This window comes from Girardinichthys multiradiatus, chromosome 1, assembly GCF_021462225.1.
Source record: "Girardinichthys multiradiatus isolate DD_20200921_A chromosome 1, DD_fGirMul_XY1, whole genome shotgun sequence".
Classification (NCBI taxonomy): Eukaryota; Metazoa; Chordata; class Actinopteri; order Cyprinodontiformes; family Goodeidae; genus Girardinichthys; species Girardinichthys multiradiatus.
In genome coordinates, this window is record NC_061794.1 from 24,450,646 (window position 1) to 24,464,593 (window position 13,948).

Below are 13,948 nucleotides of genomic sequence, written 5' to 3' on the forward strand. Positions count from 1 at the left end.
GCCTGTCTCCTGGTAGCGCCTCCAGGCTCTGGACACTACGCTGACAGACACAGCAAACCTTCTTGCCACAGCTCGCATTGATGTGCCATCCTGGATGAGCTGCACTACCTGAGCCACTTGTGTGGGTTGTAGAGTCCGTCTCATGCTACCACGAGTGTGAAAGCACCACCAACATTCAAAAGTGACCAAAACATCAGCCAGAAAGCATAGGTACTGAGAAGTGGTTTGTGGTCCCCACCTGCAGAACCCCTCCTTTATTGAGTGTGTCTTGCTAATCGCCAAAGATTTCCCCCTGTTGTCTATTTCATTTTAACAATAACATGTGAAATTGTTTGTCAATCAGTGTTGCTTCCTAAGTGAACAGTTTGATTTCACAGAAGTTTGATTTTCTTGGAGTTATATTGTGTTGTTTAAGTGTTCCCTTTATTTTTTTGAGCAGTGTATTTAAAGATGTCATGCAGCCATATTGCAGCATTTATAGCGAGGGTCTCCAACTCCAGCCTTTAAGAGCCACTGTCCTGCATGTTTTAGATGCACTGCTGTTTTAAAACATCTGGATAAAATGAATGGCTCTTTACCAGGCCTCTGGAGACCTTATGGAGAAGCTGGGGAGGTAATTCAACCTTGCAGGGCAGTGCCTCTCAAGGACTGCAGTTGGAGATCACTAATTGATTGTATTTAGTATTTATCTTTGTGGCCTGTTTTTGATTTAAAGCTGCTTTCTTGTTTTAACAGGAACCCCAGAGTTCATGGCTCCAGAGATGTATGAGGAGCACTATGATGAATCTGTGGATGTTTATGCCTTTGGGATGTGTATGCTGGAGATGGCTACTTCAGAATACCCCTACTCTGAATGCCAAAATGCTGCTCAGATCTATCGCAAAGTCACAAGTGTGGGTGTCTTTGATGGAAATACTCCTGATGACAAATAAAACTATTGTTTATGAAAGTGCTATTAACTCAAATTGTCATCCAAGATATTTAAGCACAAAAGAAATTAAATAGTTTGAAATCTCTAATTTTTTTGTCAATCGTGTTTCTTCAGGGTATAAAACCAGCCAGCTTTGATAAAGTAAATGACCCAGAAATCAAGGAGATCATTGAAGGCTGCATTCGTCAGAACAAAAGCCAGAGGTAAAGAGGTTTTTGTTTTTATATCTGTAATCTGTCACGCAAATGTATTGATCACACTCTTGTTTCTGTTTCCCCCTTGACAGACTGTCTATCAGAGACCTCTTGAATCACGCATTCTTTGCAGAAGACACAGGAGTCAGAGTGGAGCTGGCAGAAGAGGACAAAGGCACCCAGGATTGCCTGGCTCTCCGAATTTGGGTTGAAGACCCAAAGAAGCTGAAGGGAAAACACAAGGACAATGAAGCCATCGAGTTCACCTATGACCTGGAGAATGACATTGCTGAGGAAGTAGCTTTAGAAATGGTGAGATATACAAACAATTTATGTGTTGATCTAATGGGTTAACAGAAAGTCTCCACAACTTGATGCTACAAAACCTGTGTACGTGTCAAAAAGGAAATTAGTAGCTACTTACCAGATGGCTAAAACTATCCATTAAGTAATCTCTTTTTGTCCCCTTAACACCCCACCCCCACTTTTCACAGGTGAAGTCAGGCTTCTTCCATGAAAGTGATGCAAAGGTGGTGGGAAAATCCATCCGGGACCGAGTGAATCTGATCAAAAAGTCAAGAGAGCGCCGACAGCAGCAGCTTATTAATCAAGGCTTTGATGACAGAAGAGACTCTACCGTCACCTCTTATGTCTTTTCTGATCCTTCATGCCCTTCCTCACTAATGCTTGGGGCAGCTGGACAAACAGGAGGGAGCGAAAGTGGAGCTGGAGGAGTGATTCAGGATTCTGAGGAGCTGCTTGAAGTTGACCAGCATGTCAGGCAGCAGCATATCCTTGGTGTGACAACCCTTAGCTTGACAGGTAGAGTTGTTTAAAAAGTTGCTTCCTACAGTGCGTTGCTGAAGTATTCAGATTCTTGATTTTTTTTTTTCACTTTTTGTCATGTTGCAACCCGAAACAAAAAACAGCACCAAGAAGGATGTAGCTGAAGTGCAATTAAAATGATAAAAGATTGTTAAAGTTTGTGTGAAGCGTGTATTTGTATTCAATTCTTTGTACTTGAATATTTCTAAATTAAATCTAATGCAACCACTTGCATTCAGAAGTCACCTGATTAGTACATATAGTTCATCAGTGTGTAATTTAATCTCAGTATAAATACAGCTGTTCTGTAAAGGTTTCAGAGTTTTGCTTTAATGAACAAACAGCATCATGAAGATCCGGAAACACAGTGGACATGTCAGAGATGAAGAGGTGGAGAAGTTTAAAGCAGGGTTAGGTTATAACATATATCCCAAAGTTTGAAGATCTCACAAATCACTGTTCAATCTATCATCTGATAATAGAAAGAATGTGGCACAACTAGAAACCTACCAAGACATGGCTGTCCATCTACATTGACAGGCTGGGTAAGAAGAGCATTAACAACTGAAGAAGCCAAGTAACTATGATAAATCTGGAAGAGCTGAACAGTTCTGCAACTCAATTGGGAGAATCTGTTGACAGGACAACTTTCTGATGTGCTCTTCAAAAATCTGGCTTTATTGAAAACTGTCACATTATATTCCAATAAAATACATTGAGTTTCGTGGTTGTAATGTGACAAAAGGTCAAAACGTTCTATCAGCATTAATTCTTTTGCAAGGCACTTTATCTGATGTTGAATATAAATGAAATTTGTGAGTCTTATGACTTGATCAAGCATTTGTAATTACTTGTAATCATTTCATTTGTATTTTGTTTTTTACTCAGAAATTGAAAGTGTTGGATCTGCCAGCTGTGAATCCTCTGCGAGTGGACAGAGCCAGGCACTCTCTCAGCAGGGGGAAACTTACCCCCACTCCCAGATAACTCCCCAACCTCTGTTATCAGTAGGTCCATGCTTAAGCCTATTAACAATAATAGAACTCTGTTTCATTTGAATTTGGATCAGTCTATTATGAAATAATTAGTCCTTTTACATCTTGTGGTACAGATCATTGGTGCATTGGCTGACACTCAAATACTCTGCACTGGCGAGACTAGAAGTGCTCCAAATCTGCCTCTAGTTCAGAGTGGTAGTATGTCCAAGATGTGCATCCCCAGGACTGAAGGGGGACCTGTTGGCCAGGCATTTCTTCAACCCAGTGCTGTTGTTCCACAGGTATCACAGAGTGTAATGCAACAATACTTTCAGGTGAAAAAAGGGACAGAACCTTGACATTACTGCTAATGGAAGAAAATAAATGTTCACACTGCTTTATTCAGTTGAGCTCTTATAATTATTAAATATTAAAAAACAACCCCAATGGGCTCTCAACTCTGAGATTGGCCATCTTTTGCAACAATGAACGTTTGCAACATGATTTCCATATGATGTTAATGAGTAGAGATAGTGAGATACAAGAAAACGTGTTTTTAAAATCATGCTTTGCTTCCCCAAAGTGCAATTAAAGTTTATGATCCAAGCTCGTTATGCTTTATAAAACACTTATCTCTGCAGTCAAATGTGTTTGTTTATTTTCCCTGTCAAAGCTTATTCCTAACACAATTTTTGTACTGCTTTCTCCCCCCACCTTTTCCCACTTTCAACCCAAATCCTTGTTCTTTCTTTATCACTGAGTAGTCACAAACATTTCCATCTGATGCATTTCAAACAGTTACTGCTCATGAACCCATGGCTCCTACACAATCAAACGTACCCGCCGTTCCTCCCCAAGCTCCAATAAGTGTTTTTCCCACATCCATGTCAGTCACTGATCAAGCTGGACTTGCAGGGACCGTTGTGCCCCACACTCAGCTGACTCAGCCACCTGCCTCTCCCATGCAGCAGACTGATATTATTCCCCACTCTGCTCCCCAGCAAACACAGCCTGTTGTTATTCCACAACAGGCAGACATGGGTCCCCAGATCTCCACCCATCAGCAGCAACCACAACAGCCCACGGCGGTTGAACAGCAACAGTTTAGTGCAACTCATCTGCCACCAGACAAGCATCATCATAGCCTTTCAGCTGCACCTGTCCAGAAGCATCACCATGAGCCTGAGCAGCAGGTCTTTGTACAGCACCCTGTCCAAAATATCCAGTCAACTCCTCAACAGCAAGTAATAACCACACAAACAAGAATGGGGCCTCAAGCTCCATCAGTGCCACAGCCAGGGGAGCAACCTCAGGCTTATAAACTGCAACCCGCAGGAGATACTTGTGAGCAAACACTCAGACAATCACAACAACTACAGCAACAGCTTCAGCAACAGCAATCTCTTTTACATCAACAGCAACAGCTACTGCAGCAGCAACATCTGTTGCTCCTTGAAAGACATCCATTGTATGTCCAGAAGCTTGATCAGCAGCAACAAATGACTCTCCTTCAACAACAGGAGCACCAGGGTCAGCTCCAGCAGCAGAAAGCACTGCATCAGAAACAAATCTTGGATCAGCAGCAAGCTCCTGTGCATCCAATATATGAGCAGCAACAGCAAGGTCTTCTGCATCAAGGACAACCTACACAAGCACAATTGCAACAACGGCCCCAGATTCCCTCACAACAGCAGACACATCAATTAGTTCAGCAAACGGGACAGCAGCAGGAAGGAAGAACCCAAACAGAAACAGAAACACAAGATCAAAGTAGACAAATGCAACAACATGCTATACAGCAGCAACAATCTCATCAAACACAACAGAAAAATGAACAAGTACAACAGCAAATCTTATTCCAACAGATGGAACAGCAACAAGCATTAATGCAACAACAGTTGCAAAAGCAGTTCATTTTAGCGCAGTCCCAGCTACAACAGGTAACTCAGCAACAGCAACAAGTCCAACTCGAGCAAAACTTTGAGCATCTGCAGCAGCAAGCGCTGTTGCAAAAGCAACTTGAAAAACAGCTTCAGCAAGTCCCTTTAGATAAACCAAATGCAGATGTTTTACAGCAACAGGCTCAAATGAAGCTTCAACAAGAGCAACAGCAGCAGCAACAAGCTGCCATCATCCAGCGTCTGCAGCAAGCTGAAAAACAAGAACCCATGGCAATACCTCAAAGAAGCAGCGAGCTGCAGATTCAACCACAAACCGCAAACATGCAGCAGATGTGTAATCCTCAACTTGGCACTCTTCAGTCTGTACGACAGTCAGTCAAACAAGAAACTATGGAGCAACAGCAGCAGGTTGCGCCTGTCCAGCAGCAGCAAGCTTTTGTTGCTCAGTCACAGCACAACACCTCCATGGAAACCCGTCTTTCAGTTGGTGTTCCTGCAATCATTGAGGGATTCCAACACCAAAGTCAAGTAATCTCTCAAGTTCAGGTCCCAGTGACCCTCCAGACTACATCTATTCCTGTCCAGACAGCTCCTGTTTTCTTAGTACAACAGGGACAAACTCCACCCCAGTTTTTAGTCCAGTCTGTGTCCCAAGCCCCTCAAGCTACAACTGTGGTCAGTTTAGCTACCCCAACAGCCATGAACCAAGGGAAAACGCAAGTATTGCAGACCCCGCACATTTCTTTACAGGCTACTTATCCTGGACCTTTAACACCTACAAAGGCTCAGGTAACTGCTCCGTCATTAATTCAGACTCAGCCTCAACACACAACTTTTCCACAGCCCCAGCCTGCACATGGACAAGTCCCAAACATCAATATTCAGATGACGGGCCAACAAAACCAAGCCACTGCTCAACCTTCAACTGCAGTTGCTTCTCTTCCAAGTCCAGTACAACATGAGACTTATGTTCAACACAATGCTCCAATGCAAAGCCCCATCCAGCCCAAGCTTCAACAAGAAACTGAAGGCCAATTGCCCTGTCAGGGGCATCCTCACCCTGACCTAATGACCCCACAGTTTGTCTCACAACATCCTCACCAAGCCAACCAATCTGTGCAGCACATCATGACTCATGTTTCACAAAATCAGGTGCATCAGCAACCAGTAGTGCAGTATCAGCAAACGGTTCTGTCTCCAGGCTCAGCTGAGATTCCTGTGACAACAACAGAGAGTTTCATTCCATCAGTTGACCCTGCTAGCCTTCTTGCTGTGCCTCTTCCAGCGCAAACTGGACAAGGTGTAGTTCCAGGACAAACAGCGCTATATCCACTTGCTGCAGCCCAGCAGACATTCCTTGGAAGCTCTGTGGACTCTTCCATGATTCAGGCCACCTCCCAACCGGTTATGCCTCATCAGTCTGCTGATCAGTTCCAACAACAACAGCAAAATCTTCCTCAAGTACAGGAGCACCCAGGAAATTTTACCACACAGCTCCAGTTACCAGCACAGCCCATTCAAACTCCCACGCAGCAGCCATCCGCACTACCACAGGCTTTAACAACATTTGACAAAAGTCAGTTTCCTGCTCAGTTCGCCCCTACGTTACATGTGGTGATACAGCCCCCTGCACAGTCAGGACCCAGTAATATTTCTGTGCCTCAGTCACCCAATAAGACCCTCCCTCTGTATAGTCACTTAGTGGCAGGGGCCCCTCCATCCCCACAGCACCATCCCAGACAGCTATTGCCAGCTCATACACATACACAATCCTGCCATCAGGCCCAGACACACTCTCAAACACAGACACAGGTTCAAACACAAACTCATTCTCATACTCAGACACATCTCAAGACGCAAGTTTCTGAAGAATCTCTTTTGTCTCATGCTATGTGCCCTGCACAACAACTACCCCTCAACCCTTCATGTCCCTCCACCACACTACCATCTGTACTACCCCAGCAACCTGCCCCTGCTGCAGAGCTTCCTACATCTTCTCCAGTAGCCCAGGTATCTCTACCAGGGCATGCCAACTTTGTACCCGCCTCTCCTCAACCTGTCTGTGCACTACAATTGCTTGACTCTAATGCTCCCAAACTGCCCCAAGCCTCGCTGCAAGACTGTGACATTTCCATGCCGGCCATGGCTCAGGTACATGAAATATGACACTGAAATAATTTACTGACATGCCTATCCAATGATTAAAATGTCTTACTAAATACAGTATTTCAAAAATGTGTTGCCTTTTTGATTTATACTAACATATTCTAATTCCTGAAAAAGTTGGCATAACCATTTAGGGTGCAGGTCTAATTTATTATTAGCCTTCTTTACCAGTAAGAAATACATTTTGAATAGCCTAATAAACACATACAAATGAACTACTTTAATCAGATTACATTCCTACACAATAACATAAGTATAAGCAAGTTGTACACTGGATACTATTATGGAGATGCTGTACCAGTATTTAGTTGCAGGATGCCTGACATAAATTCCAGCCTTGATATTATTCTTTCGATATCTTTTAGCAAAAGCTATTTGTCAGAGATTTTACTTGGTTTGGTGTCTATGGGAAAATATTCAGTCTCTACAATGGGTTTCACCTGGATGTAGGCAAGAACTAATTGCCTAACCCTTTAAAATAATTGAAAATTAAAATTAAAAAATCAATTAGTTCTATGGCAGGCAATCAGCCCAGCTTTACTTTCAATTAGTGATGTCGTCTTTGGCCTTTACTGTCAGTGTGACTTTGTGCAGCTTAAAGTTGGTGGAAGTGTTAGTAGCACAAAATGTCTCAGCAACAGTTGCCTTTTTGCCTATGTTTATAACATGTATTGTAATTGAACATTCCTTTAATTTATTTTATCAAAGGGAACTAATTATAAATGTTCATACAAGTATCCCAACCGGTTTGTTTAAGAATTATTTGGTATTTTTACTCATTTGTTATTTGTTACTTATATAAACACCAAGAATAAACAACTTTGGGGATATATTATAAATTAAATACATATGCTAAACTTCCATCTCTTTTTATATATTAAAATGTATGTGCTTACCCTTTCCATAGTTTAAATAGTTTTGCGTAGAGTTGAACATAATGTCATTTTACCCATAATTATAACATTGCTTGATTTCTAACTAATATGGTAATTGATATTTGTGTGTGTATGTGTTTTCTCTATATCCACTCTGTGTCTATAAAAACTCTGCAGGATGGTCCATACCTGACAAGTGCAGAATGTCATTCTTCAACAGGGTATGTTTTCTCCTAAAATACATTTTTCAGCAAACAAATATGCAAAAGAAGACTTTTTTATGTTTTCTTTTTTTTTATGTTATAATCAACTTTTGCTTTTTAATATCTCTCTTTCTTAAATTACTAACGTGGCTTATCTTCATTTTACAATAAATCGTTGCCATCTGCTATCCACAGGTCTGTTTCAGCCAATGGAGACGAAACCGTGCACCATTTGGCAAATGGAAGATCTGAGAAGTCAAAGTCTCAGAAAAAACCTTCCTCTCAGAAGTCTGAGAAAGGTTCACATCAGTTTCAACTGAGCATGCTCCAGGTGAAAAGACCAAAGCAACATGTTAATGACATTAATTACCATCCTATTTTGTGATCTACGTTTTCATCAAAAGATACATTGCTGTGAAAAAGTTTTTCCTCCTTTACAGATTTCTTCAGGTTTTTTTGCTACACCTCCATGTTTCTGATAATCAAACACATTTTAAATTCAGACAAAGATAACACGAGTAAATACAAAAAGTAGTTTTCAAATAATGATTTCATTATTAAGATAACTAAGATATCCACATCAATCCAGCCTTATGTGAAAATGAATGATGAATTAACTGTAATAGACCACATTTTTGGTTCAATTTCACTAGCCACACACAGGCCTTATTACTGCCTGGCCTGAATAATCAAGAAATGATTTATGATGGTCCGGGGCTGATTTGCTGCTTTAGGACCTGGATGAATTGCTATAAGTGATAAAACCTGAAGGAGAATGTTCAGCCATCAGCTCCTGACCATTGCTCAAGCAAATCTGGGTTACGTAGCTGGAAAATGATACAACGTACACCAGTAGGTCCACCAATGAATAGCTCAGAAGAACAAAATAAAATTAAGATTGAAAAGTGGCCTAGTTTAAGTCTGGGGTAACATTTCATTCAGATCCTGTGGTGTGACGTTTAACAGGCCATTCATGCTCAAAACAGCAGTTATTAGGGTTAGGAGGCAATTAGAAGGGGCATACATCCAGGTTGGTTTGTTTTTACCTCCAATAAATGAAATTTTCGAAAACTGCATTTTTTATTTTATTGTATTATGTTTGTCATCAAAACAGAAGACAGTTGTAAGGGTGCAAATACTTTGTCATGGCACTGTATACAGTTTTTAATTGCCCAGTATATTACTAGTTGTCTTTTATAACTCTAACAGGTGTCTGGGAAGGGAGACAATTTGGTAGAATGTCAGTTAGAGACCCACAGCAACAAGATGGTAACATTCAAGTTTGATATAGAAGGAGATGCTCCTGAAGATATTGCAGAATACATGGTAAATCTTTCAATGTTTTGATGATGTTAATACTCATACTGAAATGCCCTTACAAGGTTTTGCAACTGCTGTCTGGTTGTACATTTTAGGTTGAGGAAGACTTTGTCATAGATTTAGAGAAAGAGAAATTTGTGGAGGAGCTTATATCGATCGTGAAAAAAGCCCAAGAAATTCTTCAGACACATACACAGGTATGATAATGTAGAACAAGCGTGGTCACTGCTATTTAACTGTCTTGAATGAATAACGAAAATGTTTTATCTTTTGTTTTCCCTTCCAGACTGGATCAACCTACCAGTTACAAGTGAGCACTCCATTTAGTTCTGGTAAGATTGTTGGTATATATTATCTTTACTTCCTAAATGAAAGAATGAGAGAATAAATTTGAATTCTTATATCTAATAAACTATTTTTATGGTTTAGGTGTGGACTCAGTCCCCCAGTCATCCCCAGTGGGACGCTGGCGCTTCTTTATCAACCAGACTATTCGTCATAGAGACTCTCTGTCTAGCCAGGGTGCAGTCACACCACCGCCCACTGTTGAGACAAAAATTCTTCAGTCTCCTCAGAAAGATGAAGGTGAGCCCAAATTAGGTCGGTGTTAATGTTTTGGTTTATTAACATGGCTGAGAGAATAACAGAAACTAACTGCAAGTTTTCCTCTAACTATAGAAAAATATCGATCCCAAAGTCTTGAATCCTTTACTGAAAAGGCTTCTTCCGCCAATATCCCCCTTTCTTCTGCCTCTTCTCCAGCCTCAGCTGTCTCAGCCCCTGGCTCCATGGCCACTGTAGCTGAGACCACAGTCCTTGAAGCCATCTCTGGACAAGCCTCTGCCCTGGTCATTGCCACTTCAGCTGACCAGATTCCCAATTCTCTTTCCACTATAGCAATACCAACCGTTTCTAACCTCCCCTCTTTGCAAGCTACTCCTGCAGTTGTGTCTCCCTCAATCACCACCATAGTTTCCAGTAACCTAACCCCTGCAGTCACCACTGTTTGCTCCACTATAGATCAGAGTATCGAAGATACAATGGGCATTGCATCAAGGCCATCAGCAGTCGAAAAGTCTTCAGCCTCTTTTCATTCCACTCCTCTGGCTGCAGTAAGTCAACTTCCCATTGAGGAGCAGCAGGTGTTCTCTCAAATGCCCCCCCCTGTCCACCTGCAACCACAGCTGCAGCCTGCATCACAGCAGCAAGCAACACCAACACAACCACAGCTGTTAACAATGCAATTAGAACAACAGAACCAGATGTTAACACCAAAACAACACCTATCACAGTGCCAAGGCAACCAAGAGCAATGTTTGCTGCAGCAAGAACAACTACAACAACAGGAACAACAACTGCTGCCAAGACAAATAGCTGTTCAACAACAGCTTCCTGAGGGGTCTGTGTTGCCTCAATCAGGCCAAAGAGAGTTGCTTCAACCTACTGCGAAGGCACTTCAGATTCTGCAACCATTGCCCCTACAGGAACCCCAGGCGCCACAACAGCAACCACTGCAATATGCCCCACAGCTGCCTCAAGAGCCTCTGTTTCAGCAGTTACCACAGCAAGTTTTGGCACCTCAGGCTGTTATGGTGTCTCAGCAGCTGGAACCAAAGCATCAACAGGTGACTTTGCAACAGATGATACAGCAACAACAAATGATGCAACCTCAGCTGGAACAGCAACAGCTATTTGTGGGTGTTGCAACTCAAGGCCAAATGTTGCCCACATCCATAAGTCAACAGTTTTTCCAACAGCAGGCGCAGCTAAATGTTACCCCTGTACCACAACATCAGATTCCACAACCAAACCAAATGCCTGCTGAGCCTGTGCAACCACAGACACTGCTTCAACACCCGGGGCAGCAATACGAGAGGGCTAAAACTGTGGATGCATCTCAGAAGCAGCAGCAGTTTGCAAGTCAGAAGCAGTCTTCTTTGCCAATGTCAGAGTCAGAGATGTCTACAGGAAAAACGAGTGTCACGGAGGATACAGGCAGCTTTACTGCCCCCTTTCACCCTTCATCTGATTCCTCTCTGCCCCCTCTTCATCTCGCCTCAGCTGAAGCCCACCTACCCAGCCACTCTTTCACAATGACACCATCTCCTGGTCAGCCATCCTCTGTGGCTGAGTCAGACAGCGAAGGTCCCCCAAAAATTGAATTTGTTGATAACCGTATTAAGACTTTGGATGAAAAGCTAAGAAACTTGCTGTATCAGGAGTACCCCAGCAGCAGCGCAACACCAGCTGGAGCTGTCTCTATTCCATCTTCAGTTGCCGATGAATCATTTGATCCCCAGGCACTCCAGCGCTTGTCTATTCTCCTACCTCCCACTTCTTCAGACACCTCCCCCCATACCCCGTCCTCAACTACCTCTTCTACCACTCCCCGTTCATCTTCTACCTCTCCTGACCCAGAAAGGGGTGGAGGGGGATATGAAGCTTCATCAGAGGTGGGAGACCTTGTTCTGTCTGGCCCAGATGAGCATCAACCTGCCCTCTCTCTTGCCTCAGCTTTTGCCTCATCCACCAAGCCCACTTCTCTCTTTTCTCCCAGTCAGGATGGTGCTGCTGGATCCCAGCACCCATTTGTATCAGAAGAATCAACTGTACCTGTAAGTTAATACCACAAATAATAGTTGAATTAGCTGTGTATAGTTTCTATGTAAATGTCACTCCCCTTTAGGTGTCTGTAATTACTTGTAAAATGTAATTGTTTAAATATTGCTCCATTTTTTATGTCTCCCATTCATGCTGCCAGTCTTAATTGTCCTAACTGTTCTAGGCTGTACACCCACACTCTGACACCAGTGCCATCGGAGATGCATCATGGCCTCTCAATCAGCAACCCATCTCTCTCCAGCATGGACAGCATCAGCACAATGCAGGAGGTGGATATTTTGGCCTAAACCTGACATGTCCTAGTATCAGAAATCCGGTTAGCAAGAAATCCTGGACTCGAAAATTCAAAAACTGGGCATGCAAACTGCGCCACTCCGCCAGCTTGTTCAAGAAGCCCAGAGTCCTACAAGGTAGCGTCCTTTTAGGGAGTGAGGGAGCACAAGAAAGAGAATGGGGTGTTGGGGCATGAAACTAGATCTAACCTCTAATACAAATTTTAACTTTAGCTTTCTTAACCTTTAGTAATGAAAATCTAGGGTAACATGTTTATGTGTAAAGGTAAATTTTTCTTTCCCCTTTTTTGTATATAGTTCCCATGTAATATTGGTTTTCACATCAATGCATACATTATTGTTTGTATTGTATAGGTTGAAATCATTTTCATTATATTTCATTTTCTTGCAAATCTTTCTTTTTGCATGGGACAGACTGAGGCCAGAACAGGGGAGTGTAGAAAAGGGTGGCACAGATTTTAGGAGGAGGTTGGCGTCAGAAATTTGAGGCTCTTCAAGTGCAGATGAGCTCTGGAGCAAAGCCCAGCTGTGACTTGTGCCCCGGACATGACTCTTCCTATGTCCTCCTGCTTCATTGCCCCAAGCCCCCAGGCACTACCAGCAGCATCCAGCTCACCCTCTGACTGTTGAAAAGGAAAAGGATGTAAAGTTTTCAAGTTTTTTACTAGTAAAAATGTGGAAAGTGTGGCATGCATTTGAATGGTGGAAAAAATACCAGTGTGCATCACTCTGAATACACCATTCCCACGGTAACACATAGAGTGGCAGGATGATGCTGTGGAAATGCTTTATTCAGCTGGAACAGTGTAGCAAGCAGAGTTAAATGGAAAGATGAATGGAGCCAAGTACATGGCAATTCTGGAACAAAACCTGTTAATGGCTGCAAAAGAATCGAGTCTAGGGTGAAAGTTCACCTTCCAACAGGAAAACAACCGTAGACATACAGAGAGGGCAAAAATGAGCGTAGAGACATAACCCAAAAGATTTCCAGATGTAATACCATACAAAATATCAACTAGGGGGTCTAAAACAAAGATACTTTTCATATTTTATAAAGAATTTGAAAAACCATATATCCTTTTCCTTTTATCACTCAAATATGAACTACTTTGTTAGTTTCTAAGTTAAAATCCCTATAAAAGGTGTGACTACTTTGCAAGTCACCTAAAATGTGATCTGGTTTTATTCAGAAGCCATGTGCGCTTTCTTTATGGGTTTGTAGCATTGAGTAGTAAGGCCATAGTTTAAGTTTGTAGAAGATGCAACTATTACAATATTTTGTGCATTAATGATATGGCATACTTGGAATTCTGTATAAAATAATCTGAGATATTTATATTATACACAAAATCCTAAAATTACGGGGCAACCTTGGATCTTAGGAAGGTTGGGATGTAAAATGTAATTAAATCAGAATTCAGTGACTTGCAGAATATGTTAATTTTCACCGAATTTGATTGGAGTTATGGTTGGACGTTACAAGCAGAAAAGGAATGAAAAGAATGAAATGAAAAGAACCATCTTGTGGATAATCTTATAACCAATTAACATTAAGTAGCAAGCGAGTGTTTTTGTTTATCAAAGACAAGCCTGTAGATTGTCTTTCATAGTTAAGGTTCGTATAACCCAAAGTCAGCTTTT

The 13,948-nt window shown here is 42.0% G+C and overlaps 1 protein-coding gene across 1 annotated transcript in view; it reads left to right on the forward strand.

Annotated features, from left to right (window-relative positions):
• si:dkey-151g10.3 (serine/threonine-protein kinase WNK1) overlaps nt 1-13,948 on the forward strand; it is a 63,202-nt gene that overhangs the window by 40,970 nt on the left and 8,284 nt on the right. Inside the window, exons 5-19 of the mRNA XM_047366552.1 lie at nt 736-893; nt 1,046-1,134; nt 1,218-1,437; nt 1,620-1,947; nt 2,839-2,957; nt 3,062-3,229; nt 3,692-6,979; nt 8,047-8,090; nt 8,268-8,403; nt 9,282-9,398; nt 9,488-9,589; nt 9,679-9,724; nt 9,822-9,977; nt 10,155-12,007; nt 12,178-12,424. Of these exons, the coding sequence (XP_047222508.1) occupies nt 736-893; nt 1,046-1,134; nt 1,218-1,437; nt 1,620-1,947; nt 2,839-2,957; nt 3,062-3,229; nt 3,692-6,979; nt 8,047-8,090; nt 8,268-8,403; nt 9,282-9,398; nt 9,488-9,589; nt 9,679-9,724; nt 9,822-9,977; nt 10,155-12,007; nt 12,178-12,424 (7,071 nt within the window). The remainder of the gene's footprint in view (nt 1-735; nt 894-1,045; nt 1,135-1,217; nt 1,438-1,619; nt 1,948-2,838; nt 2,958-3,061; nt 3,230-3,691; nt 6,980-8,046; nt 8,091-8,267; nt 8,404-9,281; nt 9,399-9,487; nt 9,590-9,678; nt 9,725-9,821; nt 9,978-10,154; nt 12,008-12,177; nt 12,425-13,948) is intronic.